General features: G+C 55.7%; 2 protein-coding genes across 5 annotated transcripts; both read right to left on the reverse strand.

The window, feature by feature from the left end:
- Positions 1-108: 108 nt before the first annotated feature.
- Positions 109-25,416, reverse strand: LOC143826620 (uncharacterized). Its single transcript, XM_077315461.1, has 10 exons — positions 25,328-25,416; positions 22,106-23,385; positions 21,302-21,428; positions 20,153-20,266; positions 18,468-19,996; positions 14,215-14,681; positions 8,135-8,340; positions 7,288-7,350; positions 6,494-6,547; positions 109-6,014 (listed from the first exon to the last, which is right to left on the reverse strand). Exons 2-10 carry the CDS (start codon positions 23,252-23,254, stop codon positions 2,899-2,901), a joined length of 6,825 nt encoding a protein of 2,274 aa, XP_077171576.1. The 5' UTR covers positions 23,255-23,385; positions 25,328-25,416; the 3' UTR covers positions 109-2,898.
- Positions 9,634-16,394, reverse strand: LOC143826042 (uncharacterized). 4 transcript variants are annotated; one of them, XM_077314583.1, is made up of 2 exons: positions 15,976-16,394; positions 9,634-12,995 (listed from the first exon to the last, which is right to left on the reverse strand). In XM_077314583.1, the coding sequence occupies exon 2, from the start codon at positions 12,982-12,984 to the stop codon at positions 11,266-11,268; it is 1,719 nt and encodes a 572-aa protein (XP_077170698.1). In that variant the 5' UTR covers positions 12,985-12,995; positions 15,976-16,394; the 3' UTR covers positions 9,634-11,265. The 4 variants fall into 4 exon arrangements, with proteins under 4 accessions (XP_077170698.1, XP_077170699.1, XP_077170700.1 ...); XM_077314584.1 differs by lacking the exon at positions 15,976-16,394 and adding an exon at positions 13,736-13,979; XM_077314585.1 differs by lacking the exon at positions 15,976-16,394 and adding an exon at positions 13,443-13,473.
- Positions 25,417-26,102: the final 686 nt, after the last annotated feature.

The raw sequence follows: 26,102 nt of genomic DNA on the forward strand, positions 1-26,102 counted from the left end.
GTCCAGCGCAGCCGCTGTTTAAAGATCGCCCTTGTTTTGAGTTCTTTTTTCTTTCTTTTTTAGAAAAATAAACGACACCAACACAGAACACTTTAAAAGAAACCCAGTTTTGTATTTGTGTTAGACTCCGGCTGGATACATTCCTAGAATTACAGAAGACATGTCCAGGGGTGAATCGAGCTGCTGAACCCATCGCCCAGAAATGATCAGAGGTAATGAGACAAGAGGACAGCTTGCTACCCCACCACGCAGCCCCCTCCCCTCCAGAAGAGTCAGACATAAATACACAAGAGAGATGCCCTTCAGTTGCTCTCGCTGGGAGGCTACAGGAGAAATGTCCACGGGCCAGTCTCAGAGGGCAGGGGAGGACAGAGAGGTATTAGCCCTGAGTTATGGGGAAAGGGTGCTTTCAAAAGGGGCAGAAATGGTGGAAATGAAAAGGCAATGAGATGGTGGAGAAGAAAGCGAAGGGGAAGGAAGGGACAGGGGAAAGAGAAGGAAAAGAGCATTCACCCAACTCATTAAACGTCATTAAATCTGTGTTTTCCGTCGGCGATGCCACATCCTGGTGACAACCAGCCAGTCTTTCTTGATATTTCATTAAGAAAGGGCACCTTGACACCCCGGAAGTCTCCAGGATGCATTCTTCCGTTTCTCTAGGGAACCAAGGCCGCACAGCAGCAGCAGCTATGGTTGCCAACATCAGGTTTGGAAACCTGGAAATTTGGGATGGGCAGGGGTTGGAGGGGGCAGAGACCTCAGCAAGTGATAATGTCTGTAGCAGCCCTTTTCTCCACGGGGACTGTAATCTCGAGACCAGCTGTAATTCTGGGAAATCTGCAGTCCGCACCAGGAGGCTGGCAGCCCTAGAGACAGCACTGGAACCCAAATCTGCACACCGCCTCCCTTTGAACTGTGGGCACGAACAGAGACGCTTCAGACAGCTGATCCAACCCCAGGGCGGGTCCAATAGCAACAATGCTACGGTGCCAGACAAGCAGTTGTGCACCAGAAGTGAAAAGACCAATGTTCCATGCAAATGGAAAAATCCTTGCGGGCTTAACACTAGTGCATTGTGGGAGTAGGTGAAAAGTTGGCTTTTAGACCGTGCTTTTTCACTACCCGAAGGAGCCCCAAAGTGGCTTAAAAACACCTTTCCCTTCCTCTCCCCACAGCAGGTGCCCTGCGTGGAGGGTGAGGCTGAGAGAGCTCTGAGACTGGCCCAAGCTAGCTGCATGTGCAGGAGGAGTGGGGAAACCAAACCCAGTTTTCCAGATTAGAGCCTGCTGCTCTTAACCGCTACACCACGCTGATGTAGATGGGGCTACACAGAAGGGCTGGAAGGCACTCCAATCCCTGCAGGCTGGCTCCCACCCCGGAAAAGCACAGCTTGCTGAGCGACTATCTATCCAAAAGATGGCTGACCTCAGTGATCCTGCAGCTGATCCTACAAAGCTCTCCGTCTTACCGTGGATACTAAGAGGCAGGGAGTTCGTGACAAGACAGGGTTCACCAGAAACAGATAGCTGGTTCATTTCCAAGGATCACGGCACAATCCAAATGAATGAGTGGTAGGTGCCAGCATCGGAAGGAACGGGAAACCGAAGGGATGGGAACTAGCCGTTAAAAATCTCACGTGAAAAGAAACGCAAGAGGATTCACAGCCACGAAGAGCATTCTAAGGAGTTGTATTTTTTAATCAAAAGAATGATCTGAATGCTACAGAGTTTCCGTCTGCTCCTGGGTCAGGGAGTTCCGCTGGCAAATCAGATTATTCCGCTGCCTTCAAGAATAATTACTTAATGCCTCCCTACGCCTCGAGGGTTCAATTGTCATTCCAATGAGGACAGCACGGCCCGGCTTGAAGCGGTGAGGTAGATGTTGGCACGGGAGCCTTGCTCAACTCGAAATTCTATCAGGATGGGACGTTTCTACGAGAAAACCCCCAAAATACTGCAGGAAAGGCTCTAACAGGACTGTGACTAGCCCAAGGTCACCCAGCTGGCTTCATGTGGAGGAGTGGGGAATCAAATCTGGCTTGCCAGATGAGAATCAACCGCTCTTAACCACGACACGAAGCTGAGCATGTGTGAGGACCACGGGCCGCGTATGTGTGAAGGTCCCCTTAGATATTGGGGCAAGGTTCGAGAAATGTTTTCGATAAAGTGAAGCTGTCGGTTGCTTCCCAGCTAGACCCGGGAGGGGCCCCAAAGCTTCTTGTGCAGCCAAAATAACAATGCCAGTCGTGTTTGGCTAAAGCCCCGTGAATCCTTAAACTGGCTCTGGTGCTACGGGCCCCTTGGATCCTTAACTTGGCCTGGACACATGCTTTTCTAGAAAACCCACTGGGAATCCAGCTGGAGGGGAGAGGGAAGAGAGAGTCTGGAAGACCGATTCCCCGCCACCCTTTTTTATGTTGCTGTCCCATTCATACACCCCCTCCCAAAGGGGTTGTTCCCCTCTGCCCGAGACTCCCGAATGTGGACAACATCCCCACACTGGCCTTCAGAACTTCACCATCCCACTCTAGAACTGGAGACACACAGTGTGTTTGCGCGTACCTGTACAATGAAATCCAGGAAAACAAGCAAAATAGAAAGTGCATCGGGATAGTTGGACTCACTCCACATTTTGCTGGTTAAAAAAAAAAGGTGGGGGGGGGGCTCTTGTCCTGAATTATTTTTCTACAACTTCACACGCATCCTAGTTCTGTCCAAGTGCCTAACAATAATAATTATGTCAGCAATACCTTCTCCTCCATTTGCAACCCATGAGCTCTCCGGTACATCCACCTGCACACCCGCCCCCCACTTGAACATGCGCGGAGCATTCTGGAGAGAGGGGATCCCTTGCGCCCGACCCTTTCCACCCCTTGAGACACTACCCATCATATCGTCCCTACACGGATGAAGGTTTCTCTGCTGTGTGGTTCTGGAGATGTCGCAGCAGCATGGAATTGTTCCTGGATATTTTCCCAGGTTCAGGATGCACCATGTATTTGCCCCTATCTGGTTGCGCATGACGGTGCGCCAGCACATTGCCCACACTGGAAGCTTTCCCCAAGTCAAGGTGAAAACGGGAAGGCTCGGTCAACTCCGAAATGTCACCTGAGTTTAGTTTCCTGTCCGTTCCACGGTCCTTTAGACGCTGGGGTGTGCCCCTTTCAGAGATGGGGGTCCCCCTCTGCAAAAGGATTGCTGAAATCTCGGTGAAGCTCTCCCCAAATTCCAGAGGACTCCCGCGGTCTCTCTCCTTACCGCGGTGATTTTTCGGCTGCTTTTTCACCCCTTTGAGTTTCTCTGCAGTGTGTTCCATCTGGTGCCGGATCAAAGCGAGCCTGTCTGGGAAGTCCATGGCGCACTCCGAGCACTTCAGCAGCTTGTCCTTCATGTGGCCGATCTGGTGGCGGGACAACCCGGCAGCGTCCACAAAGCTCTGCTTGCAGTCATGACACTTGTATGGCTTGGTGCTCGGGAGCCGGATGAGGGCGGCCATTTCGGTGGAAGCCGGAGCGGGCTTGTCTGCGGCGGAAGTTCTTTTCTGGGGCAGGACAACCGCTGAGCTCTCGGTGAACCAGCCGTCTCCCCGGCAACCCAGGCCAAGTTTTTCTTCAAGGCGGATTTTCTTACAGGAAGCCAAAGCTGAGCTCTCCTGGAAGCGAAGCCCACAAGAGGATGACTTCTCTTCCACGGGGGCGCTGAGAACTTGGTCGCTGGAGCAGTTTCTCTGGTGCGCAACAAGTCCCAAAGGTTCCCTGAGTGGCTCATCCTCCATCGAGTTGCTCTGCTGTGAGCCAGAGGGCGACTGGTCTGCGGAAGGCTCCCCTCCAAAGGGTGCAGTATCTGGAGACCTTTCTTCACACGTCCTCTGATGCGCATCCTGAAAGGACTCAGAACTGAGCCGTCCTCCAGATTCAAGGCGCCCGTGCGCTTTGTCCTCTGTGTGACTCTTCTGGTGGAGCATGAGGACGGTGGCATCCAGAGAGGTGTGGCCACGTTTCGTGCATTGGCTCCGCTTCTCACGGAGGTGTTCCCTCTGGTGCCTGGCAAGGGCCAAGGTGCCCCCAAACTCTGGGTGCTTGTGCATCTTCTCCAGCACATGGGCCAGCCTTGAGCTATCTTCCTTGCAGCTTCCCCCTTGCTCCACGTGCTGCACAAGGACCTCCTCTCCAAAATCCTCCTCACTATCCAGACCTGCAAACACTTCGGGGGATTCCCCGTCCAGCAAGAGTTTCGCACGCTCCTTGCACTTCCCCTCCTCCTCATGCAGCGAGAGGGCTTCCCTGTGCACGAAGCTCTCCCCGCAGGTGCCACAGATGTGCAACGAATGCGTCTCCTCGTGCTGCTCCAACGCCAGGCTGTCCTCGCAGTTCTGCCCACAGATGCCGCAGATCCACGATGCGTGACTCTCCCTGTGGCAGGCCAAAGCACCGGCAGCCTCAAAGCTCTTCCCGCATTCAGTGCATATGTAAGAGGCGTGGTTTTCCCGGTGCCGCACAAGCGTCACGCTGGTCTGAAAGCTCTGCCCGCATACGTTACGAAGACGGGCAGCGTGACTCTTCCGATGCTGCCCCAGGCTGGTGGTGTTGATACAGCGCAGCCCACACACCGGACACGTCACACCGGTCTCTTTGCGCAGCCCGCACACCGGCACGTCGCTGTCTTCACCGTCCACCCTGCTTGCGCGGCCTTGCGGCTCCTCGGCATCCTCTCCGCTTCTGCACTTCCCACTCTCCTCCTGCTGGTGGTGCTGTAGCTCATCCTCCTGGGCGAAGCGCCGCCCGCAGCCGTGGCAGACATGGGGGCGCTCCTCCATGTGGATGCGCTGGTGGGTGATCAGGTTGGAACTCTGGGAGAAGCGCCGGCCACACTCCTCGCAGTGGTAGGGCCGCTCCCCGGTGTGCGTCCTCCGGTGCTGGGTGAGGTGTGAGCTGCGGACAAAGGCCTTCCCGCAGTCGGGGCAGGCGTAGGGCTTCTCGCCCGTGTGGATGCGCTGGTGGCGGATGAGGGTCGAGCTCATGCCGAAGCATTTCCCGCAGTCGGCGCAGCGGTAGGGCTTCTCGCCCCGGTGGATGCGGGAGTGCAGGGTCAGGTTGGAGGCCAGGGAGAAACTCTGGCCGCACTCGCCGCAGGCGTACGGGCGGCTCTCGCTGTGGCAACGCCGGTGGCGCTCCAGCGCCGAGCTGAGCCCGAAGGTCTTGCCACAGTCGGCGCACCGGTAGGGCTCGACGCCCATGTGCAGCCGCTGGTGCTTGACCAAGGTGGCGCCGTGCCCGAAGCGCTTGCCGCACTCCTGGCACTGGTACGGCTTCTCCCCAGAGTGGGTGCGCTGGTGCTGGATCAGCTCCGAGCTCTGGATGAAGGTCTTGCCGCAGTCGTTGCAGCGGAAGGGCTTCTCTCCGGCGTGGATCTTGCGGTGCTTGACCAGGTTGGCGCTCTGGGTGAAGCCCTTGCCGCACTCGTCGCACTTGAAGGGCCGCTCGCCCGTGTGCGTGATCTGGTGCTGGATGAGGTCCGAGGAGCGGTAGAAGCTCTTGGGGCACTCGGGGCAGCGGTAGGGCTTCTCGCCGGTGTGGCTGCGCTGGTGCTTGATGAGGTTGGTGCTCTGGGAGAAGGCCTTGCCGCACTCCCGGCACACGTAGGGCTTCTCGCCCGTGTGGGTCCGCTGGTGCTGAGCCAGGTTGGAGCTCCAGGAGAAGGCCTTGCCGCAGTCGCCGCACACGTAGGGCTTCTCGCCCGTGTGCGTCCGCCGGTGCTGCACCAGGTGGGAGCTCTGCGTGAAGGACTTGCCGCAGTCCGGGCACGTGTTTGGCCGCTCGCCTGTGTGGATGCGCCGGTGGCGCACCAGCTTCGACCACTGGCTGAAGGCCTTGCCGCATTCCCCGCAGGCGTACGGGCGCTCGCCTTTCCCGCGCGGAGGGGCCGCCGACATCGCCGGTGTCGCCGAGTCCTCCGAGTCGGTGTGGTGTAACCGCCCCGCCCGCTCGTCCGAGGGCTCGCTCTCCATGCCGTCACCTGCGTGGAGAAGGAAGAGCGGGAGATAATCAGAGGAAGCCTTACAGAGGTTGACTCGGACCTTTTTCAACCTCTAGACCAGGAAGGAGCCCCTGGAATAATGTTTTGGCCTTTGAGGAAGTGATGTCAGCTGGCCACGCCTCCCGGCCACACCGCACAGGAAGTGACATCACCCCTTTGTTAACAGGCAGGCTCAAGGAGGACTGGTGGGGGGAAGGGGAGACAGAAGGCGGTTTAAGGCGGAAGTAAGTGAACAGGCCTTCCCTTCCTCTCCCCACAACAGAGGTCCTGTGAGGGTGGTGGGCCTGGGAAAGCTCTGACAGGACTGCTCTGTGAGAACAGCTCTGACAGGACTGTGACTAGCCCCAGGTCACCGAGCTGGCTGCGTGCGGAGGAGAAGCAGGACATCAAACCCGGCTCTCCCAATTAGAAGCTGCCGTTCCCAACCACTAAGAGTCGGCCAAGATCTGCAGACGTACCTAGGGAAGCATCGACTTCTGCGTTCTCTTGCATGACTCTTCCGTTCAGGCTTTCTGGACTCCCAGTTCGTGACAGAAAGCCTCAAGGCTCCATTTTGAGGGTCGACATCGCCTGAAAACAGGAAACACCACCATTCAGGAAGAATCTTGACAAGCTGGAGCGTGCTCAGAGAAGAACGACTAGGATGACGGAGGGTTGGAATCCATGCCTTACGAGGAGAGGCTGAGAGAGCTGGATCTGTGTGGTTTGGAGAGGCGGAAGGCAAGGGGTGAGGGTAGCCTCACTGTACGGAAGGTAGACATGTTGAAGAGGGGGCCTACTTGTTCACTGCACTTTTGAGACCACTGCAACCCTAGGTGATCTCCCATCCACGTATGAACCCTACTTAACTTCGGACTCACCCAGGCCTTACAGCTCAGGACAATTACGTTACGCTGCTGTTTCTCCATCCTTTGCTAAACAGCCCACACGTACACCAGCGTCTTTGGGGCTTTAAAAAAATCTTCAAAGCTAATTGCCGGCTCCAGCCGGGGAACGCTCACCACCACCGCCCGCCTGCAGCCCTGGTTTTGCACGGTTGACTCAGACTCCCAAACCGGCTTCGCCCCAGGCCAAGCAAGAGTGGAGAGGCGTGGTGTGGTGCGCAGCACAAGGTGGGAGAACATGCCTGGCTCCAGACGGCACCTCCGGGTTTCTTTGGCGAAGGAGTCCCGAGTGGGAACACGGAGTCTACGGAGACCCAAATTCGAATTCCGATCTGCTACCTAACTCATTCTCTCCGAGCTGATCCTACCTTGCAGGGTCGTTGTGAGGATTAAACGGCGGAGAGGAGAGTCGAGTCTGCCGCCCCGGTCTCCTAGAGGAAGGGTGGGGAGAATATGGTCAATAGCTAGATAAACAACAGCAGTCACCAGCAAAGACGGTATCAACAGAACAGTCAAATTGCAATGATCTTCATTCCGGCTTTGTCCAGCTGGGGGAACGGAAGGTGGAGTAAACAGGCTTCATCCCTCCCCACACGGAACTTAAGAGAAACCCCTTCCAGAGCATCCTGCATTTAATGCGCCTTCAATCCATCCAGCAATACAACTTTTTGACAAATCCTATTGGTGGGAAGCAGAGAAATTGGCCAAGAATCACAGCAAGGTTTATACAGGGACTGGGCGGTGGGTTGACTCATAGCCCGGCACCTACATGAAGGGCAAACATTTTTCAGAGATGGGGGGGTCGTCCGCCTCCCAGCCCCCCCCCCCGCTCCTCCACCTCTCACAGCCGTTCCCAACCTCCCGCCCCCTCCGGGGTCTTCCTTAGCGAGGCCCGAGCAGCTTTCCTCCTCCCGCCACGTTGTTCGGGCACCCGGAAAAGAAGGGCACGCAGCCCACGACGGGGCGAGCCCCACGCATGCGGAGGAAGGGCGGGTTGGGGGAGAAGAAGACCCGACTCGTCTTCCGCCACCTTCACTTTGCCCTCTGCAAAACACGCGTCCCCGCCTCATCCCCCGGGGTGGGACTCTCCCTTCCCGCTTGGCGCACCGTCGTCGGGGCCAGCGCGCCCTATTGTCTGCAGCGCCCGCCGGATTGCACCCATTTTCCAGCCCGGGCCGACACCCCCCGTCCCCGTCCGCCCCGAGGCCGCCTTACCCTGCGCCGCGACGGCTCTTCCCGGGCAGATCTGCGCCGCCGGAGCCCCAGCCAGGTGGGCTGCAGCCCCCCAGCCGCTTCCCCCTGCGCCCAAGCCAGGCAGGCAGGCAGGCAAGCAGCCCCGGGGCTCCGGGTGCCTGGGAAGGAGGGAGGCGGAGCGACGGCCCTGCCCGGCCAAGTTCCCCCTCTTCCGCCACCGCCGCTGGCTGCCGAGGGGAGGCGAGGGAGAAGAGGCCGCCTCGCCTTCTCTATGGTGCTTAACCATTTAACCTCAACGGGGCGCACGGGAGACGCGGCGCCGGCGCGCACGGAGGAGGGCTAGAGCCCGGCTCGGGGGGGGGGGGGGACGAGGATCCCGGGCCCCCGCGGTCCTTGGCCAGCCGGGCAGGGTGTCGCCACTGGAGCCGGGGTCCCCCGGGATGACGGCTCGTCTCCAGGCGGCAGAGACCGGCTCCCCCGGAGGAAATGGCCACTTCGGACGGGATGGCACGACGCTCCGCCCCCAAAGTCTCCAGGTTTCCCCCCAGAAAGCAGAGTCCCATTACAGTCCAGAGCGCCAAAAGAACGGAGAGCCAAAATGCTGGTGCCCTTCCCGGGAGAGCAAGACGCAGGCACCCTTGTCTTTTTCGTAGCTTCATGTAAGGATTTGACAATATGGTGACAGGCAGGAAGCCCACAGGTGGTGCTCTGCTCTGTCCCAGATAAATTAGCCACTATCCCAGGACTTTTGGTAGTCACATTAAGGATAAGGACTTGGGGGGGGGGGAGTCTTTCTCTGGCTCCAGAACTGGAGTTTGACGCAGTCGGCCGTTGGAGGCTCTCCTTTTGAGTTGTCTTGAGTTGTCTTGTCCTCCAGATGTTCATGGACTACAATTCCCATGAGCCTCTGCCAGCGTCTGTAGTCCATGAACATCTGGAGGACTACAGGTTGACTACCCCTGGTCTTGAAGGCCCCTTGGAGACACAGGCCATTCTTTGTGGTTACGGCGATAGAGAGCGAGCACCTTGCTTAACACCCCAGGCGAATGAAGAAATGAATTCTTAACCATGCGGCCCAACCCTCATGTGTGCTTTGGAGAGGTTACTTGTATAATTTGTCCCGGAAGGCAGCTTGCTTGCTGCGAGTCGGGCTGCTTGGCAAAAGAGGAAGGATTGTCGCTCGCGATTCCGCCAGCCAAAATGCGATCGGGCAAAGATTTCCGCTTTCCTGGCCTGGGATCATGTAAACCTGCGAGTTACATATGTCGGAGGCAGCCTCGCTCTCTGGAAACACCGCTGGACTTTAGCAAATGGAGCGTGCCACTCATGGGGTTAACTAAAAGCAGGGCCTTAACTGCAATTGCCCCACAGATTCAGACCGACCACCCGGAGGGCTAGCAAGGAAGAGCCTACGAGCTGTTTTTGCTTTGGCCCACCTTTGGCTGCTGGTGTTATGACCTGCTGTTGCTGCACACGTCCCTGTCACGTTTGTTTTATTAATATGGCCTTGGGCTAAAAGCAAGCAAGCTGCTTTAGCAAGGAGCTGCTGTTCTTTTTCAATTGCATAGAAAGTCAGGCTTAAGGACAAAAATAAACCTTGGAGACCCAAATACAACGTGGCCACGGGAGGAAAAAGAGAACTGCTCTTTATAACCCACTTTTCAATACCCAAAGGAGTCCCAAAGGACCTTACACTTTCCCCTTGCTCTCCAGCTGAGCTACCCATCACCACCGAACTGCCTATTTCTCTAGGCCTGGTTTCTTGGGACAAAGCTGGAAGCCGAGAAATTATTTCCTCACAACCCCGTTTGCCTAACTCAACAACAAAGGCATGAAGGAGAAATGCCTTTTTGCCCGAACTTCAGCAGTGACAGAGAGGGAGCCCTGATAAAGGTCAACGGGTACATTTTGTCTTTCGTTGTTGAGAATGCACAAACGTGCCGTTATGCCAAGAAGTAAACCAGATACAGAAGGGAAAGCAGTCTTGTGAAATCGGATTTTTTTCTCTCCCAGAATGCTAACAATGAAAAAAAAAACAATAAATGTAACATCTTCACCTTTGAATCTGAGAGAATCAGTGACAGAACCTCAGTCCCAAACCCTTTATGATTAAGACAGAAAAATATTTCCTGCTACTGTTACAAAATGTATTTGAAACCTTGACGTTCCTTCAGAAGGCTGCTTTTGGTGATATCACAGTGCTGGGGGGGGAGGGGGGGCGGCCGATATCCTGTTTACTGGCCCTGATCCAGTTAAAGTTATTCATATTCAATTAATCACAAGTTAACCTTAGGCCCATAAAACATCTGTTTTTCCAGCCATGCCCTTGTTGTGCTTTTGTAGGCGCCAAACTTAAGAGTCTGCACACTGTTGGGTGTCGTTCAGTAGGTCTGGCCAAATACATCTTACCTGACTTTTGTTATTTGGACCAACACGCCCACCCGGAACTGCACCCTCATTCTGTTCCAGAGAAACTGTTCTTCTGTCTTATTGCGTGCTTCCTCTGAAGTATGACCTTATATCATTAGAAGCTAGGCCTAGCGGAGTCCCCTGACTACTTCAGGACATCTAAAACGATTTACGAGCGACAACCGAACCCAGCTCTGCGTAGATTAATCTACTTTATCTAGATCGGAGCCAACATCGGGGAGATGAACAGTGTCGGAACGAGTTAAACCAGCCACTCTGAGCATTTTTATGGGTGAGAACCCCCTGGAACATTCTTCGGGCTTCGTGCAGCATGTGGCGGGGAAGCAGGGCTGTTTCCACACCCACCTGGGGGCCCTCCCCGTCACACCCCCTCCAGGTCCCTTCTGCAGCAGCCGCCAAGCCCCATTCTCTAACGTGTGTCTTTTGGCGCGGCGTGTACTGCGGGGAGGCAGCGGAAACAGCGTCCATGTTCCTGGCAGCGGTACAGCCTTTCCCCAGTCTGGATGCGCTGGTGCTGCACGAGAGCCGAATTCTGGCACACTGACTTGCCCCACTAGGGGTACGCATTAAGGCCTCTCTCTGGAGTGCATGCGCTGATGAGCGCCGAGCTAGGTCCGAAGCGGCGCCCGCAACCCCGGCAGGTGCTCCAGCAGCTGGGAACTCTGGGAGAATCCGTCCCCGCAGTCCTCACAGCGGTTTGGCCTTCCCCCGGCATGGCCTCTCTAGTGTTGCGCCAGCTGCGGACTCTGCCGGAAGCTCTTTCCGCAACTGCCGCAAATGTAGAGGGTCTTGCAGCAGGGCTGGGGGTCCGCCCCGTTTGGACGCGCCTTCCGCTGCAGCACCAAACGCGCACGGCTGCAGACCAAGCACTGCAAGGGACGCTCGCCAGGGTGGACACTCCTGGGTTGCGAGAAATGGGAGCGGACGCTAAAGGTTTCGTCGCGGTCCTGGCGCTCGGACGGATTCTGCCCAGCGTGGGCCCGCTGGTGGCGCGACAGGGTGGAGCTGAGCCCAAAGGCCTCTCCGCAATCAAGGCACTCGTAAGGTTTGTCCGCGGTGTGCGTGACTTGGTGCTGGACCAGCCTGGAGCTGAGCGAGAACGTTTTGCCGCAGTCCTCGCACCGGAACGGCCGTTCCCTGGAGTGCGTCCTCAGGTGCTGGGTGAGGGTGGAGCTTTCGGCAAACCGCTTGCCGCAGACGCGGCAGGCGAAGGGGCGCTCCCCCGTGTGGACCCGCCGGTGGTTCAGCAGGTTGGATTTGCGGTTGAAGCCTTTCCCGCAGTCGGGGCACTTGTACGGCTTTTCCCCTGTGTGGATGATCTGGTGCTGGATCAGGGTGGAGCTGAGCGAGAAGGACTTCCCGCAGACGCCGCAGCGGTAGGGCTTCTCCCCCGTGTGGACCCGCCGGTGCTGGTGGAGGTTGGAGGTCCGGCTGAAGCGCTGGCCGCAGTCGGGGCAGTCGTAGGGCTTCTCCCCGGTGTGCGTCCGCTGGTGCTGGAGGAAGGTGGAGCCGCGGCTGAAGCATTTCCCGCAGACGCTGCATTTGTAAGGCTTCTCGCCGCTGTGGATGCGGCGGTGCTGGCCCAGGATCGAGCTGGTGCCGAAGGACTTCCCGCATTCGGGGCATCTGTAGGGTTTCTCAGGCCCTGGCGGCAGAAGGGAGGAGGGCCTTGTGCGGGGAGAGTCCAGGCTGGCCTCTGGGTGAACCAGCCCCTCCTCGCTCCCGTGGCCGTCCTCCCGGAGTCCAGACGCCTCCCTCTCTGTCCCCGGAACATCGTCTTCGTCGGCATCCACTTCTTCATCGGTCTCATCCGGGCTGAATTTTTCCTCGACTTCCGTTTTCAAGGGGGAGCTTGGGTCTCCTTCCAAACTGGGATGGAAACCTTGCCGGGGGTCGCCATCCGAGTCTTGCTCGATTTCGCCCCCATCCTGAAACCAATCTTGACTATCGTCTTCGCTCGGAGGAAGCAGCTGCTCATCCTCCTCCGCAAAGCCTCCGTCGGCGTCGGCTTGATCGTTGTCAGGGCCGCGCGTCCGTTTCGGATCCATGCCGGAGAGCAGCACGGTCCCTTGCTCCACCCCATCGGAGTCAAGTCCTGGAAGAGATCTGCACATCCCGTGGAGACCCGGGCCGCCACTCCCTCCGTGACAGACATCTCCCCCGCCTTCTTTTTCTAGCCCAGGTTGGACTTTGGGTTCCACATCGTCACCTTCGGGGCCGCTGTCACATGGCTCCCTCTCTGCAACCCAATTGGCTTCATAGGAAACCCCAAACTGCTGGGAACGATTTCCAGCCACAAGTTTAGGAGGGCAGGGACCTTCACCAGATCCCTTCAAGATGTTAGAAGAATATCGGCTGTCGCGAGAGATCTCCCGGGATTTGGAATCCGTGCGGCTTAGCTGATGAGACACCTCCCTGTTCAGCCCCAAAGGCCTGTTCATGGCTTACACATCTGCAGAAACAAGGGAGAAAGGAATCCAGAGGTTAACCTTCCCTTATTGGGGTTGTCCGTTCCAAAATTCTACTCTAAACTAGGATAATCCCAGCGGTAAAATGAGCAGGTGGGGGGGCGGATGGGGGGGATGTTAGTGTAGATGAAGCCACAAGGGGGTTCTCATGGCCTTCTGATAATTATGATAATTGTGAGACTTTTAACTTTGTTTTAAAGATTGGAGTTTTGATGGGGTTTAGATTGTTATTGTAATCCGCCTTGAGTCCCTGGAGGAAGGCGGAATATAAATTCAACGAAGAAGAAGAACAAGAAGAAAAAGATCTGTAATGAAAACCTTCCAGCTTGCTGTTGTGGGTTTTCCAGGCTGAATTAAAGAATTGGAAGGGGCCTCCAGGGTCATCTAGTCAACCCCCCTGCAGAATGCAGGAAATTCACAGCTAAACTCACCAGTAACTGGGGCTGGCAGCTTCCACTTTGGTGGGGAGAGATTCCCATCTTGCCACGCTGGCCACAGTTACTGGAAGGGACCAAAACGACCAGACCGTGTTGGCCACACAGCACTGAAAACCCACAACAGCCAGCTGGCAACTTTGACAATTTCTAAAAACTTCCAATCCTTAACTTATTTATTTCTAGTTTGTTTCTCTGTTTCAGATCACAACATTTAGAAGGGGCCCAAGGGCTTTGAAGAGATACGTGAAAAACACACAAACACAACCCAAAAAACGCAAAACACAAACCTCTTTTAACAGAAATCTGGAATTAGATGGTTGTTTGCTTGCTGTGGTTTGGGTCAAAATATAACACGGCCTCCACCCCTACTGGCATCAAAGACACCCCTTAACTCCAACAAATCCCTCCCCCGAACCAACCTGCCCCACAGAGATGCCAACCTCCAGGTGGGACCTAGGGAATCCCCAGTTTTACAGCTCATCCCCAAACCACAGAGGTCGGTTCCCCGGGATGAAAACAGCAGCTTTGGAGGGGGCTCCCACAGTACTGTGCCCCACTGAGGTCCTTCCCCGCCCACTCCCGGCTCCACCCCCAAACACTCCAGGTATTTCCCAGCCCAGAGATGGGAATCCTACAGCCACACGTGGGCCCGTCCACCCTCCCTCCACGCGCGCTCGTTGGGGAAGCCCGATGCACACCCAACCTCCCCAGCGGATTGCTGGAGCGCCTGCCAGGGGAGCGTGCGCCCCGTCGGACCGACACCCACCCGCCCAGTCGGCGCCTCTGCTTGCTCGAGGAAATCCTGCAATGCCAGAGCAGACGGGAGGAAGGGAAGGGGTGGGACGAAGAAGCCCGTCCGGCGATCCAGGGCGATCCGCTGACTGCAGGAGATCCAGTGGGAAAGAGCCTTGCAGGGAGCCAGAGGACGGCGCGGGCGGGCTTCGCTGGCGGGGCGTCCTCCGCCGCCTCGTCGTCGTTTGCGCTCTCCCCTCGGAGCCCCCCGACCCCCGGGATGGCCGCGGAGAGGGAGGGGAGAAGCCCCCCGGGGGAGAGGAAGAGGTCCATCCCGCATTGCCTTCCCCCGCGCTCCGGCTGGGCAGGCGGCTGGGGGAAGATCCGTTCCTCTCCACGGGCTGGGTTGGGCGCGCCGGAGCTGGGGGGAAAATTGCATTGAATCCGACCTCCGAGCAGGGCGGGAAGGAGCCCAGGCTCAGGCCGCCGCCGCTTCGGTGGCTGCAGGAAGCAGGCGGAAATTCCACCGGTGCGGCTTCCCCGCGGTGCTGTAAGGAGAGCCGTCCGAGCGGCTCTTCCAAGAGGTCCGCTCTGAGAAGCGCAGGGCTGCCAGCCTCCAGGTGGGATCTGGGAATCCCCTGGAATTCTAGTCTATATCCAGGCTAAAGAGATCAATTCCCCTGGAGAAAGTGGCTGCTTTGGAGGGGGATTTAGGGATGCCAGCCTCCAGGGGGGACCTGGGGATGCCCTGGAATTATCGTTCATCTCCAGACTAAAGAGATCTGTTCTTTTGGGAGGAAATTACCTCGCAGGGTGGATCCTGAGGCCTTGGACCCCACTGTGTCCTCTCAGAAAAGGCCACTGTGGAAGGGGGGCTATTTGGCATTACACCCCATAGAAGCCCCTCCCCTCCCCAAATGCCATCCTTCTCTAGATCAGCGCCCCCCCCCCCCCAATCTCCAGGTATTTCTCAACCCACACCTTGTAACCCCACTCCAGGGAAACTGAGGCTACTGTTTCTTTAGAATTGGATTATGTTGTAAAAATAATTCTAATTTCTTTAGATTGGACTGCCAAGCAGCTTTGGATTCAGAAGTCATTTTAAAGCACTGGTCAAGCAGGCTTAAAAAATAATAATAATTGTGTGCAAAAACAGAGGCATACTTGAGCTTATGGAGAGCATGGAGAGGCCTGGAGAAAAGAAACCATCTTCCCCTTTTAGTTGAGGCTCAATGTGTAGAAATGGACAGATGAAACTTTTCCTGGAGGGAAAGAAGTGGGGTCAGCTGGCCACACCTCCCTGCCATGCCCCTGGAAGTTCACGTCACTGGAAGTGACATCACTCCCACCAGATGTGACATCACAGCTCCATCATACCCCCAACATACCCCCAGCAACAGGGCTGGGACAGGTGTCTGCCACTCTGTCGCCTCCTGCCACCCCCCAAACACCATTAAAATGAGTACTTACCTCTCTGGATTCCGAGCTGTGGGCAGGAAGGATTTTTAGGATTGGGGCTTCTCCCCTTTCCACCACCACCCCGGCCCATCATTGGCCATTCTGAGGGGGTCAACATAACCTTATATGGTCACATCACCTGATAATTTTGAATAGAAGCAAGCCTGGGTGTTATGCAACTCAGTGGCAGCCAGCAAGGCTGGCATCTTAAAGGCCAAAGCAACCCAGGAAGGGGCCATGCCCCATCCCCTTGCCTTTCACTGACAGAAGCCAAGGCTTGAAGGCTGGCAGTGCTGTCATGCTCGCCTTAGTTCTATACTGACGACGATTACATTACCTGTTTCATCTAGCCGAATCTTCCAAGCAGTCTGTGGTGACCTAGAAGGGGAAGACCCTACTGGTGGTATCCTTGAAGCTTGTCGTTAAGGATACGTATTCTGAGTGCTGCTTTCCCAGTAACTCTCAGCTCTATAACAATGACGGATTGCTACACACACACACTCCTTCGATCCTTCCCAGGAATAGCTCTAACCGAATGTAAACCAACTGAAGGGTTTTTCCACATTCTTGGGATGTTTTCAGTGGGGTAGCAGACACTGGCCTCCCGTATCTCATCTGCATTCCAAGCCCGGCTCTTGGAGAGCACAGAGTGTGCAGGTATTACGTGCTGTGCTCACTTGCTCATAACAGCAATTTCTTGGCCCGGTTTCCTTACCGCTCTCGTGTTGTGCAAACAGCTGGCAGACCTCAAGAATTGCCGGAGCTGAACCAAGAGTGGCTTCTTTACATGCTTGCTTGTTTTCAAAACTATTTGCAAGATCCAGAGGAAAACTTGCACGGGCGCATCGAGCTGCAACTTTTCTTTGAATTACAAGCAAGTCGCAGCTACTGCGCATAACGCTTCCTAGTACAATGTTGCAAGTTCAATATTTGCGTCAATTACTTTGGATGAACATGCATTTCAAAACAGTGCTTCCTGTTTAACAATCAGTACTACATATTTGAACATAAACACTGCTGCGTTGGCACAGTATCGGACAAGCCGCCGGTAAGCGCTGTGTTTTGGAATGTTCTTCCTCAGCCATGGTCATGTTCAAATGCAAAAACAGGGTGGTCAGTCTTGCATGCTGCAGTATACAGGTTTTGGTTGCGGGGATACATCTTGGAGCCAAGGTTTTCACCCCGACGAAGAGCTCTCCTTTTGCATTTGGAAATGACTCTTGCTGAGGAAGAACATTTCGAAACACAGCATTTCCCGGTGTACAGAGACACTGGTCCTAGAGAAAAACAGCTCTTCCCTTGAACCATGGAAGGTCTGTACACCCCAAAATAGCATGATTGACTGAGCAGGAACGCATGGAAAAACAGAAAAAGAAAATAGATTTTATTTCCCATATGTACAAACAGCTGCCGTGAAAACATCTGTAACTCTTCCCGTGTCCCTGAATCTCTCGTCCGGTATTACTGGGCCCTGTGAGGAAATGGCTCAAGCCCACAGGAGATGGCAGAGGCCACAGTTCCACAAACTCTTGGCTGAGCAACTGAGGGGACGAGAGAACTCTCTGCGAACGCAAGAAAGCGTTGGAGGTGAGGCGAACGTTAAATTAACGAGAAACGAGAAACGCGCGTCTCTCTTCCTCCCCAAGAAAAGCTCCTGGAACCCTTAAAACCCAGGAAGCCCAAACAGCAGATTAGACCAGAAACGTGTCTTCAGATGGCAGAGGACTTGCCTCCCTACAAAACACTTCCTTGCATGTAGAAAACCGACAACAGGATCCTACAAATCCTACAGGATCCAAGTTTCGATGTCCGGGAGAAGGAGTCTGCCCTAGCTTTCTCTGATATGCTAGCTTTCTCGGTGCAGGGCACTTTTAAATGGGGGGGGGGGAACCTTACAATCCAGCAATTGGATTGTAGTTGGAAGTCGTATATAGTTGCAGTTGGAAGTCGTATATAGGCTACAAACCGTCCCCCTTTATGGTCCAGGCCAGAGGAAACCAATGCAAGTAGGAAAGAAATTTCAGTCTGGACAGCGGATCGCTTGGACTGTTGGAAGCCCTGGAGGCACGCACAGAACTGCTTCTCCGCTCTGGCCGGAGCATCGTCATGCCGCCACTCACTCGGAAGATGTGTGAAGGGCGACCCCTCCTGGCGAAGTGCCAGACCATCCCAGCGCCTGCTGACCTGTCCCTTGCACTGCTAGAAGCCACACAATCCTGCTACCCTTTCAGGATCCTCAACGCAGCTGGGGGTGTGGCCTGAGGGACACTGGAGAGTTCCGGCCAAGTCCCACCTACAAGCTAGGGGGGGGGGGAATAAGTCACCTGGGGAGGCCGGATTGTCTGAAAAGGCAAATTCAGACGGCACGGAGCCCAAGGGGTTATGAGCAACCAAAATGGACGTCGTCAGGAATTTGGACGGTCCCAACAGTCCCACCCCTCACACACTGGTAATTTGGAGAAAGCCCTGAAACGTACTCCTGGAGATGAACCGGAATTGGTATGTGGGTGTAAACGACACCCAAAACACAACTCTGAGCATGTGGCCTCTGGTTTCGCCACCTCCTTCCTGACTTTCCGACCCAGGCCTTCGTCTCTCGCCCTCCACCCGTTCTCGTGTCCCTCCTCAAAAATATTCCCAAATGGGTATTCCTCCACAACAGCAACAGGAACACCCCAGCACCGACACACGTACACACAACATCACAGTCAGGACAATACACCGCGGAAGCCACCTCTGTGTGTGCAGCTACTCCGTATCAAGTAATTCCAGTTGCGCCGTTTCACTTTTCGCAGCGAAACGTCCTCCGGATTCGGGTGACGTTCAAACAATCACCACCACGGGATTGGGGTAGGAGGGGGAGGTATCCCGCGAGGGGAGGGACGTCAAGGCTTGGGGCTTCTCGTGGATACGCTGGTGCCGGTGGAGGGTGGAAACGTCCCTGTAGCTCTTCCCGCACTCGTGGCACTGAAAAGGGCGCTCGCCCGTGTGGATGCGCTGGTGGCGTAACAGTTTGGAGCGGTGGCTGAAGCTTTTGGGGCAGTCGGGGCACGGGTGAGGCTGGCCGGAGGCAGGAGCGAGCTGGTGGTGGACAGGCAGCCTGGGCAAAGTGAAGGAGCGGCAGCATTTCTGGCAGGCGTCGGGGTGCTGCGTGGCATGGATCCGCTGCTGTCGGGCGAGGCTGGAGTCCCGGGTGAATGGGCGCCTGCAATCGCAGCACCAAGGGGCCTCGCCCCCTGCCGGGCGGGCGTGGTTGACCGGCGGGGAGTTGTCGCTGCGGCAGCTCCCTCTGCCATCCAGCTGGTGCGGCTGTTGGTCGGTGACAAGCAGGCAGTCGTCGTCCTCCCCGTCACCGTCGAGCTCCTCGCTCCACTGGTGAGCATTGCCGTCTCCCACGCGGAGCTCCACGATCTCGTTCTCGGGAAGCTCCGGACCCTGCTGGAATTCGGGGTCCCCACTTTGCGGCTGAAGGGGCGGGTTGTTTTCGTGGTGCCCGTGGTTCATCTCGGAGCTCCAGCTGTGCTCGTGTTCCCCCACGCGGAGCTCCAGGATCTCCTCGTCTCGATGATCCTCGGCGAGGAGGCCCGAGCACGGCTGCCCCTCGTAGCCCCCGTCATGGAGCTCCCCCATCGGCTCCCCGTCCTGCGTGTCTGCAATCCATTCGTATTCCCACTCCTCCTCGCAGGGGTCAAAGCCTGGTCCGAGCTCAGAGTCTCCGCCGTGGAGCTCCGCCCCGGGGCCCCCGGGCGGCTGCCACTGCAGCTGGTGGACCCGGAGGTGCTGGATCAGGTTGGACCGGCGGCTGAAACGCCTGCCACATTCCGGGCAGCCGTGGGGGCGCTCGCCCGTGTGCACCCGCCGGTGCTGCCGCAGGTTGGAGCTGAGGCAGAAGCCGCGGCCGCACACGTCGCAGCGGAAGGGGCGCTCGCCCGAGTGGGTCTTCTGGTGGCGAGCCAGTTTGTAGCGGTCGCAGAAGCGCTTCCCGCAATCCGCGCACTCGCAGGAGGGCTCCCCCGTATGGAGGCATCGGTGCCGGGCCAGCTTTGAGCGCTGCGCGAAGCTTTTGGGGCAGTGGGCGCACCGGTAGGGCTTCTCTCCGGAGTGGGAGAGCTGGTGCCGGGCCAAGGCTGACTGCCAAGGGAAGGTCTTGCCGCAGTCGGGGCATCCGAAGCGGGGCTCGGTCCGGTGCCATCGGGGCTTATTCCCGTCCTTGCCGGGAGGGCTGTTCTTGGCCAGGGTGTCCCAGGTGTCTAGCGGGCTTGTGGCTCCCGACAAATCCGGCAGGGCCTCAGCGGCTTCCTCTTCCTTCGAGGACACCAGTTCCTCGCAGTCAGACTCACTCCAGGCTTCAGCATCTTCTGAAAAGGGGGAGACAGAAGACAGGGGGGATGATGGGAAGAATGCTCTATGGTATACTGAGGGAGTGCTAGGAATCGCCAGGAACTCTATGGAAGCCGTCCTAGCACCCCAGGGCTAACCCGACCCCTGTGATGTTGAGAGCCGGTCCATCTCACCTGCATCTTTCCGCGCCTCCTTTTTGTCCGATTTGGGGGGATCACAGAAGCACGGGTCTTGGTCCTGGCCACTCTCCATCCTGGAGATCAAATAGGGTTTCTGGATGGGAAATCCTGCCCAGGGGTGGGGGGAGAGAAGAAAATTTCACAGATTTTTTTTTTACAAGTGTCAGAGCAGTCTGTTACAATCCTGAAATTTTTTCCGGGTCCAGTAGACCTGAACCGAAAATTACCAGGAGGAGAAATCTTGCACGCCCCCTAGTACGGATTTTGCAACTGTGTTGTGTATGTTCCCAGCAATGGCCACTAGAGGGCTCCAGCTCAAAGCCACATTCCGGAACCTCCCCTAGACCGGCTCACAGGTAGGAGTAGGACGTGAGACCAGGCAAGTTAATTTGACTTCCCCAGCAGGGTACTTGTTTTAACTCTCAGAGCAGGCTTTCTCTGCTGCGGTTTCGTGAATTTCGGAATGGCCCTGGAAATGCTTCCTAAATGGGTGGGAGTTAATTAATCTTTAATATATTTTTTTTAATTGTTAAATATTTATCGGGTGTCCGGTTTATTGAGTACAGCACTTTGGCCAGAAAAAAATCCGTTAACAAATACAAGTGCAAAATATTTCAGGATATAAGATAAACATACAAACATTACATTGTAGGCTAGGGGAAGTACAGCAAAAAAAATGTTTAACAGTGTTGAAATTGTATAAATAAAATATATACGTTTAAAAATTTGACATGTATATGCATGTATAAATTAACATTTTAAAAAATTGTTACTGATTCTCCTCCAAGTCACCTTTTTTGGCCCTTAGCTGAGTATTTTGGGTGCAATATTTGGCAACATGTGTATTTATTGGGTGATACGACCACATATGGTCATGATGACCTATTCCCCCCCCTCCCCAAATGGCCAATGATGGGGCAGGAGGGGGTAGGAAGGGAGGGGTCCCGGGTGCGCCAGTACACAGCTAAGCTTCCCAACCCTATTCTGCACCATTGCCTCACTTCTCACTTCTCGAGGCTGTCGTGGCACTCAGAGGAAACAGGGCTGCTGACTCCAGTCCGAGGAATTCTGGGAAATCAGGGCGGTGCAAAGAGCTTCCCCAAACCCCACGCCCCTTCTGACCCACCAGCCGATCCTCCTTACCCAGTGACTGGACGTTCCCATAGTTGTCCAGCATGACCTCCCGGTAGATTTGCCTCTGGGTTTCGCCCAAGAGCCTCCATTCCTCCTCCGAAAAATACATGGCCACTTCTTCAAAGGTTACCAGCGCCTAAAACCATGCACACAAGTTAAAGTTCTATCCCCCAGCGGGGTAATTATGACTTTTTCTCCACCCCACTCCCTGCCCACACACGCACTGCAGGCTTGACCTTCCCTGAATTCCTCCATCCCTTGAAGACCTCGATTGAAGTCTGGTAGGACCTTTGAAGGACAACTACATTGTCACGGGACAAGGCTGTCTAGTAGCTGTTGGAAATTTACTGCCGAAAACAACAGGCAGGGCAGACTGAGTGTCTCCCTGGATTTGCGCCCTATAGATCAAAAGTCTTTCCTATGAGAACCCAAATTCCCGCCTAAACTGTCCCCTAATTTTTTTTTTTATTGCCGGGAAATTAAGTTTTTGAAATTGTTTTATATGTTTCCTTAAAGTCTTTAGTTGCTCGAAACAGATCTTTGGGGAGGCAGTAGAGAGATGTTCTACAAACCCCCTCCACACACACACAATTAAACTGCAATGGCCAAGGGCACCCAGCAGATGGCAGTGTAGCCACCCAACAGCCTCAGCGGCGGAACCTCTGCTCGACTATTCCGTCTAAACTACCATGGAGCTGCTCGGATGTCTTCCGACCCCCTTTTCTCAGTTCCCACAGACACTAAATTAGAATCTCCAGTGACTCTCACCCACAAGAGTCCCGCCCCACCCCGATCTCCCCAACGGGCCCTCACCGCTTTCCCATGTCTCTCCAGCAGCGAGAGCCCCGTCTGGAAGTTCTCCACCAGATCCACCGCCTGGGCACACGTCTCCGGGTGCTGCTGCCACACCCACGTCTGGATCTCTTGAGGCAGAATGGCCAAGAACTGCTCGAGGACCAGCAACTCCAGGATCTGCTCCTTGGTGCGGCCCTCCGGCTTCAGCCAGAGCCGACAGAGTTCGAGCAGTTTCCCGTAAGCCTGTCGCGGGCCCTCGGCTTCTTGGTAGCGGAACCACCGGAAGCCCTGTCGGGCCGTCTCGATCACGATGCCCCCCTCTCTCAGGACGGTCTTTTGGGCTCCCTCTTGGTCTCCCTCATCTGCATATTCTGGGTTCTTACAGGCCTCCTGGGTTTCTTCCTTGCGCTGGGCCACGCCTTCTCCTTCAGCATTCGCCACTTTATGTGGGGAGGCCACCGCGGCTGCGTCATTCCGCTCTGCCTCAGGCTGAGTGGAGTCTTCTGTACTGGAGTCATCTGCTTTCCTAAAACAGGCCTTACAGAACTGAAGACCACCCTCCACAATCTCTTCTGTCTGGACGGCCTTCTCTTCTTTCAGGATCTCCATGGATTCCGTGTCCCCCTCCTCGATGCTGCCTCCGTCTATCACTCTGGACTGGACCCCTTTTTCACCACTGGAGTTAGCCACTCCTTGCGTGGAGATCACACGAGCCTGAATATCACGTTCCGGCAGAGTCCTCGGGGTTCCTGGAAGGTCTTCTTCGGGGCCGACCTCTTCTTCTTCGATCGTAATCACACAGTTTGGCCCGACCATCACTTCTGTTTTCGTTGCTCTTTCTTCTTTGGGAAGGGGTTCGTTCTCAAAAGAAACCACACACGTCTCGATGTCATCTTCCAGCGTCTCCTCGGGGGCCTTTGCCTCAAGCTCCTGCTCCTCCGGAGTGGGCAGGAGGACCTGCTGGTGGACCTCCCAACACTGGGGCTTCAGCCCCATTTCGTTCCGGTCCATCCGGTCCTTCCGGGACCGCGAGCGCTTGAGGATTTCCTTGATGGTCCCGATGGGAGGAGAGCTCTCTTCCATTTCGACGCTGATTTGCACCCCGGGTTCTAACGGGGAAGGGAACCGGAGAACCCAAGTGGCTGGGCCCCCAGGTTTGGCAGCCATAATACGCTGGCCTTCCGGAGAGGAGGGAAGGGATCTTCTCAAGGGTTAATGCTGCTCTGTCCCTTCACATCTGACCCATGAAGAACTGCCTTCTCACAGCATGCAGTGGTGAGTCCTGTGGCCACACAAGCCTGAGGAAAGAATGTGGAAAGGGGGTATCTAATTTATTTTATTTTTAGATTCACTTACAGAGAATACGTTCAACAGACCGAAGACCAGGAGACTCTGAAAGCGGGAGAAGATCTGGTCTTCACAGAGGCGGAAACATCTTACAGACAATCCCAGTCAAACTGAAATAATCTTACAGACAATCCCAGTCAAACTGGGAGTCACTGTAATTTTTGTGTGTATCTGTACGCTAAAGGGAAAGGAAGGCGAAAGCGGCATTCTCAGCCACTGCTCCTGAGTATGGGTTGTTTCTCCATTCTCCATCCATGGCCTGGGTCCTCAAATTCCAGGCCTAGAAGAAAACAATACTGCCACACCTACAAACCATGAATCCTTATCATATACAAGAAATTGCTTTGGGAGACAATCTGGTCGGAAAAGGTTCTTTCTACTGTAGTTTGTTGAGATCTGCAACCCTAAGAAATCAGCGTTACCTTTAAATTGGGGGGAGGAAAAACAGGGGTTTGAGGAGTTTGGCACTCCACATTCCTAAAAAAAAGAAGAAGAAAAAAGGAGGGGGGGATTTAAGAACCAAAAGGGTAAGAGAATCTAAATGTAAGGGCTTTATCTCAATATATATATAAGAAATGTTTTCTTTTCAGAAACAGGAAAATACATGTATTTATGACAAATAAGAATTAAAAACATTTCTGGGCCCAAATAATAGCCTCACATCTGAATAAAACCATTCAATTATATCAAATATATCGACCAAAGGCAACCTATGACGGTACACGGTTCAGCCCAATGGTGTTCTCCAGGGCTCCGGGCACTGTCCTGATAATAATACAATAATTTCTAGAAACTGGCCCGGGTCATCCACATTTGAGGCAGGCAAGGCACCTTTCAGATCAATAAACTTCTTCCCTGGTGAATGACACAAGCCTGGGATGGTGTTTGAATGGCCCAGCTTCCTATCCTGGCCCAAGGAGCTGTAGAGGCAGGAGGGAGCCAGGCCGTTCCTTACAGAGTTATTAATATTGCACCCTGGGGCTTAAATTTGGATCCCCTCAACTTTTTGCTTCTTAATTCAATCATTTTGGGGTCAAATTCAACCCCTATGGCCGTCTAGCACTGGGAGAGGCATTCTTTGCCTCCAAAGAAACAAAAGAGCAGGAGTTCACTCCATGGCCCTGAAATGCGGATTCCCTCCCATCTATTGCTTCTTAATTCAGTTTTGGGGTGACGTTAAACCTCCCGCTTCGCTTCCACCACCCGGAGAGGCATTCCTTGGGCCGGGAGAAAAAGCGAGCAGGCAGCAACCCTTCCTGGATCCCAAATGTGGATTCCCTCCGTCTATCGCTTCTTAATTCAGATTCGGGGTGGAGTTACACCTCCCGCTTCGCTTCCAGCCCCCGGAGAGGCATCCCCTCCGCCTGGCGGTCCTCGAGCCCCTTTGGGGGGCGAAGTGAAGCCCCCGGACCGCCCGCTCACCCCGGGAGAGGCATCCCCGGGCCCGGGAGGGAGCGGCGCGCGGGCGCGGACTCTGCCCTGCAGATCTGAGACCCGATCCCGGGAGGCGCCGGACCCCTGGGGGGCTTCCGCAGCTCCCAGCGTGGGGGTGGGGGTGGGCAGGGCTGGGGGCCGCCGGAGGGGGGAGGAGAGGGGCGGGGCAGGGGTCCCCTTCTGCTCTTCTTTCTCCCAATTGCCATTTTGCACGGGGGGGGGGGGGGACGGGACGCCGGAATTGTCGCCCTGCTCCCCTCCCATGCTTTTCTCCCTTGGGGGAGGGGGAGGAGGCGGAGAAAGCATTGCACAAAAAGCAAGTTGCTGCTCCCCCCCCCCCCGCCGAAAGCAGCATTCCTGCAGGAAGGAAGGTGCAGGGGGGGGGGGCAGCATTCGGTGCATTCTTCTTCCTCCTCCTCCTCCTCCCTCCTCCTCCCCCTTCTCAGCCTCGCCGCTTACCGGGGCGTCGGCGTCTCCTCGCGGGGATGGAGGCTGCGATCCCGCCGCCCGCGCTGCTTCTGCTGCTGCTGCTGCCGCCCCTCCCTCCCTCTCTCTCTCTCTCTCCCCCGCCCTCCCCTTCCGTCGCCCCGCACATGGGGTGGGGGGGAGAAAGGGAAAAAGGGCGGGCGTTAACTCTCCCCTGCCCGGGCTTTGCTGGCGAGAAAGCAAGGGTGGTCGAAAAGGGGCGCTCCAGATGCCCGGGGACTACCATTCCCATGAGCCACTGCCGGCCATGATGGAAGCGGCACGTGGGAATTGTAGCCCACGAGCCTCCGGAGCGCACCCCCCTCACCCAGTTTGGCCACTCCCAACTGGGGAAGGGTCGGTTGCCCTCCTCCTCCTCTTTCTCTCCCATCGAGGGTGGCTTGGGAATACAAATAAAAATTATTGTTGTTGTTGTAGCCCCGAAGGCCGGTTGCTGGGCACTGGCTTGCAGGTGTGAGGTTCCATTGGATACTCCTGATCAGCGGACTTGGGTGAAGGAAATCTCTTGACTCAGGAACAAGCGAAGCTGGACATGTCTGATTTCTTGCTCAGACTGAAGCATGGCTACACAAGCGCCCCTGTACCTCCAATCTCCCTTCCTCCTCCTGAGCCCAAATTCAGGCAGTGAGACATCTAATGACACCCCCCCCCCCAACACCCCTGCCCTCCTGTTGATTCTCAGGCGAAAAGCTGCTGGATAATTCATCCCTGCTTGGGCTTCAAGGTCATGGAGATAACCCGAGCCCAG

The sequence above is a fragment of the Paroedura picta genome, chromosome 16 (assembly GCF_049243985.1).
Source record: "Paroedura picta isolate Pp20150507F chromosome 16, Ppicta_v3.0, whole genome shotgun sequence".
Taxonomy (NCBI): domain Eukaryota; kingdom Metazoa; phylum Chordata; class Lepidosauria; order Squamata; family Gekkonidae; genus Paroedura; species Paroedura picta.